General features: G+C 46.1%; 1 protein-coding gene across 2 annotated transcripts; it reads right to left on the reverse strand.

The window, feature by feature from the left end:
• Positions 1-356: 356 nt before the first annotated feature.
• On the reverse strand, positions 357-7,420 carry LOC133921567 (protein indeterminate-domain 4, chloroplastic-like). Of its 2 annotated transcripts, XM_062366500.1 has the most exons (5): positions 7,226-7,420; positions 6,961-7,026; positions 6,465-6,754; positions 5,084-5,483; positions 357-1,926 (listed from the first exon to the last, which is right to left on the reverse strand). In XM_062366500.1, the coding sequence occupies exons 3-5, from the start codon at positions 6,664-6,666 to the stop codon at positions 801-803; spliced, it is 1,728 nt and encodes a 575-aa protein (XP_062222484.1). In that variant the 5' UTR covers positions 6,667-6,754; positions 6,961-7,026; positions 7,226-7,420; the 3' UTR covers positions 357-800. The 2 variants fall into 2 exon arrangements, with proteins under 2 accessions (XP_062222484.1, XP_062222485.1); XM_062366501.1 differs by lacking the exon at positions 6,961-7,026.
• Between the last annotated feature and the right edge of the window lie 335 nt (positions 7,421-7,755).

Raw genomic sequence — 7,755 nt, forward strand, 5'->3', positions numbered from 1 at the left:
ATTTTCATACGTGGTTTGTGGAAACCGACTGTGATGGCCGATTTTGAATTGACTGCGGTTTTGGTTTTTTAAGTAGTGTGTCACAAAAATACATATTTGAGGACATTCCTCATACAACTATATATTTAGTGGCAATATGATATACATCCTTAAATATGTAGTTTTGCGGTAATTTGGTCATCAGTCTTCATATAATTCTACTGAATTTACTCCACAAAGAAACATTTTAGACAATTGAAGAACAGGGATGCAGACGTATCCACATAGCTAAGGTGACTATTAACCGCATTGTAAGAACAATATTTTCTGCTCCAAACTAAAGGGTGAGCGCGAGAGGAGAAACAACAACAAAGAGATCCAAGAAACTTGGGAGCAATGAATTATTATATATCATCCTCCAGTAAGCCAATACTAACCTGGCTACAACATTATTCTACGTAACGTAACTATCTCCTCCTGAATAATAAACCCAATAACATGTAGCAAGATCCAAATATCCAATAAGAACAACAAAACATACCACCACCCATGCAAGCACGCACAACCTGGTCATTACATGATAGTTGATCTAGCCTCTTGGATTAGTAGTAAAGAAACCCCTTGCTCACCATGCTGCCATGCATGTCTTCAGACCTGCATTTATCCTTTTGCATGGAACGCAGCCAACCTTATACTACTCCCATGCATTGTACATTGTACACATTATAACAATCTGTTGTAACGGATTCACTACACCCATGCATGCATTCCAGGCTGCTTAGTACTCGCTCGCTCGCATTAGCTTATGTCTTTTCTTAAGCTTATTGCATCCTGCCTCCAAAGGACGACGAGGCCGACTTCATCTCGGCCTCCAACGAGCTCATGTCACCGGCACCGTCATGGTGCTCCCCTCTCGCCACCGGCATCCCCCTCATGACACCGCCGCCACCGACGCCAAGGAAGTCGCGCGTCATCTCGGCGCCACCACGGCCCAGCTGACCGCTAAACTTCACATCTTGATCCATGTCATACAGCCTCGGGTCAATCATGTTACCGCTGTTGCCGCCGCCAAACATGCCACCGCCGGCCAGCGAGTTCATCAGACTCTGCAGGTGCATCTGTCCCTGGTCGACCATGGGCGCCCTGCCGTGCGGAGCGGAGGGCGCGGACGAGCCTACGAGGCCTCCGAACACGGACGCGCCACCATGCGCGCTCGTGCTGGAGCCCATCTGCGACGCCTTCTGGAGCAGCGCCGTCGCGGACATCTGTGACAGCATCACGGACTGCTCATTGTACATCCCGCCAGGAGCCACTTGGTCACCACCGGTAAAGTTCCCGCCCCCACTAAAAAGCATCGCAGCCGATGACTCAGAGCCACCGCCGCCACCTCCTCCTCCGCTGAACTGGTCACTTGTTATGTGTCCCTGGCTTGCATGGCCATGACTGGAAGTCCCCGAGCTATTGGCGCTGTTTGTGATGTAGCCGAGGTTGAAAAAACCCGGAGCCGACGACGCTGATGGCCTCCCCGCGCCGTTGCCTTGGAGGTCCGGCAGATGCATGAGGCCGTCGTACGGCTTGCCCTGCATGAACCCGTGGGACCCAGTGCCGTCGCCGTCGCCAAACTCCTGATGCGCGCCCATGAAGAATACCGACGCTGATGGAGGCGGCAGGGGTCGGAACGCGGAGGCGCTGGACGACCCTAGAAGATGGTCGAGGCGAGTCGCAGCGCTGCCGCCGCCGAGACGGAGAAGGTCCTGATGGTGTCTGTGCCCGTCCGCGCCGAGGGTGGACGCGAGGTGGGATCCGACCTGCGGGAGGCTCAGTGCCATGTTGGCCGCGCCGGTGGCGCCGTAGAGGTGGCCGGCAGTGAGGCCGTGTGGCGGCAGCCGCGCGCTTTCCTGGGCGAGGGCGTCGCAGAAGGCCCTGTGAGTGATGAAGCTGTCCCTCCTGCATGGATGGATGCATGCAATCACGCGTGCATGCATATGATTGACAGGTAAGTAACAGTTGGATCAAGTGGGCGCAGGGATCGAGAGCTTGTGACACGCAGAAGCCAAATGGAAGTTTGTAACTTTGCACGTGAAATGGTAGCACGACAAATCTGAAGGACAGCGTTACAGTGAAAGCATGCATGCATGTGAAATTGTTCATCTGCAAAATTTGCTAAGTGTCATATCATCCGTGCACATCTATAACAAACATACCACTAAGACTTCTCTCCTATAAGAGGGCTGTTCTGCTAAGTAATGCTAAACCACAAAGTGACAAAAGAGAGTCGAGGAAGGTCATAATTTGCATCAAATCAATCGGCAAACACCAGTTTTCAAATATCCAAGTGTTACTTACTTACTGTACTACGGTATGAAGAGGATAAATTCAGTTCGAAGTAGGTTATTTAGTGTATGAATGCATGTATATTTGCAACTCATTAGAGTCACCTTGTTTAATGTTAGTGCATATGCGGACATATAAGGTGAAAAAAAAAAATACTTTGTATCAAATTATGTTCTCTAATAATAGAATTAGGAGGGGGAGATCCCTGCCACTTCAAAAAGAGAGAGGTGAAAATGGCTCTTCTACTGAAATTAATGGTGCAATGCAAATTCATCTCAAACCAAGTTTAAAAGTTTTCAAAAACTCTAAAAAAATCCAACTTTATATGAGCTATGGTCTATACCCATGAAATTTTTTAAGAATAAACGCATTTCAAATATGAGGTGTGTTAGTGTGCGTGGTAAGGAATAAATTAAAGTGGCGGTTCTATTGAACCTAATATTTCTCTTTTCCTCGCAAATATGATTGAGTTTGTTCTTAAATTTTTTTGCATGGGTATAACAGATGCCCTTATGTAGTATACCTTTTTCAAGAATTTTTTAAACTACAAAACTTGGCATGAGAAGAATGTGCACCATTTTCACCTGATACATATATACTATAGTAGCATGTATACATCTCTCTCTTTCGCAATATATGTCCGTTTATTTTGAGTTGCCATTTCAAAATGTTTTGTTCATTAAGGAAATCACGAGTGTGTTTACTACAATACTTCCTACTCTTTACCACTAATTCAATGTTGTAAGGACAAGTACACTGGTGTACATGAGTCATCTCATAGGCCGTCTCAATCAATGCAAAGTAGGATTTTAGGTGATGTGGAGGAGATGGGCAGGGGGAGAAAGAGGTGGTTGTTTTGCGAAGCAACATTCTCATTAGCTAAAATTTAGTACTATAAAACTACTATCATATCATTATATAAATTGTCAGTGCCATGCAACTCACAACAATTATTTGTTCCGTGCACAACATAAGGAAGCAATTATATCTGCTAAATTGCCTCAAGGTTACGTATCAATTCATGAGTCTGCCTATAATTAAGAAAACACCAATGTACTTGCCCCAAAGAGAGTGTAGGATCTAAACTAGTTGGTTGCACTTCTGTCACACTCAATGGAAGCTCGAGATCCCAAAAACTCATGTCAATCAAGGAGGAAAAAGCGGAAAAGAGTTAGAGTAGCAGGTAGGCAGCATGCTATACCACATATTCCTACTGGTAGCACTGCAGCAGGTTCCTAATAGCGGCAAGCTTCCAAGCGGAAACGGCAAAGGAAAGAATTGTACACGTTGACATTAGAGATTGCCATGGGCGAGCATAGAGACATCAGAAAGTTTTGTTGCAAATTAAAGCTCACTTCCCAAGGAACCAAAGGAGTTCCAAGAAGATACGAAAAAGAAAATGGGTTTTCCGCGTGTACATGCGGACGTTTTATCATCACCGCCAAATGTGCTTGGAGATTGATGCATAATTTCAGTTTGTAACCAATCAATTTTTTTGTTCATCGTAAGTGTTTTTGCAAAAATCTGGAAGTACTTTGAATGGCTAGGATCATGCATGTACCAGCATACATTGTGCAGATGCATTTCTTGAGGAAAAAACACCCACACTAAAACAAAGCCTATATATATTCCTAGCTAGCTAGGAGCAGCAAGGAGCTAGCTAGCGTCCATATTTCTCCAAAATTATTGATGCGAGGGAAAAAAAATTGCTGCGGAAGCCACGAAACAAATCTTTCAATCCACATCCATACCCCCAATCAATATGTTGCAGCTTCTGTTAATGCATTCCATATATGCTTCTTTTCCAGTAGATAGATCTATGCCAAACCAGTGAAAGATGGTGGTGACCACTTTCTCCTCCAGCCAATCATCAATGTGTGCGCGTGAGTGTGTGTGGATCTCTGTCAGCTCCTGAAAGTTGCAGTCATGTGAACTCTGAAGAGATGTGAGGTTCTGGACGCATGGAGTAGCACCGTATATATATCCAATGCAAGGAAAAGCTATGAGCTGTGAACATGGCCTGATGGTTTCAAAAAAAGAGCATGGCCTGGCTCTCTGATACGGCCAACGGATGGCCCTGGCGCCCTGCACGGCATATCTAGCCTGCTCATGTGCAAGCAGGGCTAGACTAGCTAGCTATAGCTTGCATGACACGACGTAACCGAAGCAAGTAAGCATGGCCGTATGGGTCTGGGAGAGTGTTTCACTTCTTCGTATATATGTGTAGAGATTGTACCACTGACTTGGCTTTTTGAGCCAGCAGGGCTTGATGAGCTCACAAAAAACTATGAAACATTCGCATCTAGTAGCTAGTACAAGACAATGGCCGTTTCACGTGCATGCAGTTGCCTGCCTGCCCTACTGTCTCTCTCTTCCACGGGCAGAACACAAAACAAAGTAGGTACGCACCGGGACAAAACCCTAACCCTGAATTACGCAGCACTAAACATTCTGTGCACATTCACCAAAGCCAAGCGCGTGGTAGTACCATATCAATAGAACAATGTGCAGCACAGGAAATCTCATGCATGCAATGCAATAACCAGGCCGTATGATATGTCCATGCATGCATGCTATACCTTCTGGCATTCAGATTCAGGCTGCACGGAAACTAGCTAATGCGAGAATGACTAGGATTGAGCATGCATGCGTCGTACTATTACTGTGCAGACATGGAGTCCGTATATATATGGGTATATGAGTAGATGGATGGTGACGACACGTACAGATACATATATACAGACGGGCAGCAGGCCGGCTGGGTACGTACCGTGAGAAGAGGGTGCCGCAGTCGCAGCGGTACTCGCGGGTGCCGCAGATCTTCGAGTGCGCCTTCCAGTCCGACTGCACAGCGTAGCGCTTGGAGCACTTGTCGCACTTCCACTTCTTCTCGCCGTGCTTGCGGCAGAAGTGCTTCTTGATGCCCGTGAGGTCGCCAAGGGCGCGAGCGGGGTCGTGGTGCGCGCACGTCGGCTCCGGGCAGAGGTACACGCGCCGGCGCTGCACCTGCGCCGGGTCCTTCTGCTTCAGCTTCCACGGCAGGTTGTGCCCGCGGCGGTGCAGCTGCAGGTTCTGCTCCCGCTGAAACCCCTTGTTGCACACCTCGCACACGAACCGGTTCGTCGCCATCAGCGTCTTGGGCGACAGCGCGATCACCTCCGCGTCTGGGTCTGCATGCATATCGTTGCAATGCTTGTCAAGGAACGAGAGAATTTCCTAGCCAGTGAGAGTATCGAAGTGGTAATTAATTTAGGAATGCATGCATGATGGTGGTTGAAGCCTGAAGTACTAGTGTAGTGGTGTTGGGTTAATATATACGGCCCGGGAATATATTTTTTTTCTTTCCTTTTGGTTTGGTGAGATATGGACAAATTAAGGCAACAGGGGAGAGAATATTTTCACGAGATTTTGAGGAAGAAGGGGGCAAAAGGGCATTTGCAGCAAGAGATAGAGGGAACAAAGGAATTGACATAGATCGTGTGTTCCATGGTTACTATCTGTATTGGTAAGAAAGAGTGCGACAGCAAAGGATGAAGAGGAGAACAGCTCATGTGTACATGCATGGAATCTTACAAAATGAAAACATATGTTTAACTGATAAATATACACTCATGCATGACTTAAAACCATGCGCAGTATTTGAAATGAATTTAAATGTGGAATTAATAGCAAGTGAAATCGACGAAACGATTAATCGGGTGCTCTCCACTCCTCACCTGAATTAAAGACAATTCATTCATGTGTGGCTACAAGCTTTAGATGAAGTACTAGCTAGTGAATAAAACATGTGACAGCCAGTCCTTTGAATCCAATCAGATGTGGACGAAATTCAAAGGACAAGGGATGACGGGAAGGCAGATAGATCAAGATCTGACGAAAAATATAGGACCATTTCATGTAGTTTAAATCCAGTGGAGAACGAATCTTGGACGGAATACTGAATATGGCAGCTTTGTGTTGAGGAACCGAAATTTCAGGATCAAGAAACCAAGAGTAGATAAGATCATAAGATTGATAGAAAAGAAGTAGCTCCCTGTGATGAAACTAACAACAACTCCTAACAAGAACTGGGAGAGAAGAAATGCATACATGACTTTTTTAAAAAAAGAACATGCATGACTGAAATTTAAAAGAGTGCTTGTTGGGTTTGCCTGGTAGGTTTCTCTTCTTCTTCACTGGTGGTGACGCCGCTGTCGCATGGCCAGACCCCGCCGAGGAAGAAGCGGCGTTGAGCGGTGCCACAGGAGGCTGCTGGTGCTGCTGCGCAAGCAGCGGCTTAATCTGATCCTGGTGGTCGCCATCCCTAATTCCAAATAGCGCTGCCACAGCGGCCGCTGATGAATTGGATGCCATCGCCCCTTCAGATTTATCCTTGAGAAGCTACTCAAGAACAACAGTGAATCTTTTCCCTTTTGGTAGCCCTTTTCCTTGCTTGAACTCCCTTCACCAAAACAAACAGTAGTTTCCAATTGCGACATGGCAAGAACAAACTCAAGTTACTCAAGCAAGAATCAAGATTGACACTAGACATCATGCTAGCAATCGCAAGATCGAAGATGTCAGAAAGGACTTTCCCAAGAGGAGGGAAGAACCAAAAGGAAATTAAGAGCAAAAAGAGATATCGATCGAATTTAAGGAAGAGCATACCTATCTCATATGTATGTCTGTGCTTGGAATCGATCTGAAACAACAAGGGAATCGACAAGAGCGAAGCTGGGAAAAAAGAACAAGGGTTAGGGCTCGTCCAAGATCAACAAAAGAAAAAAGCTCTCAGTGAAATCCAAAACAAACAGTTGCACTCAGAAACAAGTGAGGAAAGGCGAGAGAACAAAAGGTTCGCAAACACAAAAATCCACACGTATATTAAAGAACCAAAGCAAAAAAGAACGAGAACTTCGTTTCTTGTCCATACCTTCTCTCTTTCTCGAGTGCTGCCACTAGTTGTTGCTTGTTCTTGCTACTGGTTCTGGTCTAGCTAGCATGGAACTCATGACAAGGGAGAAGTGGAGAGGAGGATATAGAGGAGGCTAAGAAGGTTGTTGTCTTATTTCTTTCATATCCTTGTCATACTTTTCTCTCTCTCTCCTCTGCGTCCTTCCTTCCACACCACCATATGCTCCTGTGCTATATAATAACCACTTTCTAGATTCTTTAAGATAAATCAGTGTGTAGTCACTCTCTCTCTTCTCTCTCTCCTTTTCCGAGGCCTAAGTATACTGGGAAATAAAAAAGAAAAGTTTACTCATATACAATTCAGAGCTGAGGAGAGACGTGAGAGTAGGGACAGGGTACAGATGATGCAATGATGGGAGAGGGGGGCAAGCTCACGCAGGCAAGCGGTGTCGTGAAGCGGCTGATGATTTGGGTCCACCGACCGTGGGAGCTTGTTACCGCTCGCTCACACAAGTCCGCCCGTGTGTGCACGCATTTCTTTTCCTGCTT

The sequence above is a fragment of the Phragmites australis genome, chromosome 6 (genome assembly GCF_958298935.1).
Source record: "Phragmites australis chromosome 6, lpPhrAust1.1, whole genome shotgun sequence".
In the NCBI taxonomy this organism is placed as follows: domain Eukaryota; kingdom Viridiplantae; phylum Streptophyta; class Magnoliopsida; order Poales; family Poaceae; genus Phragmites; species Phragmites australis.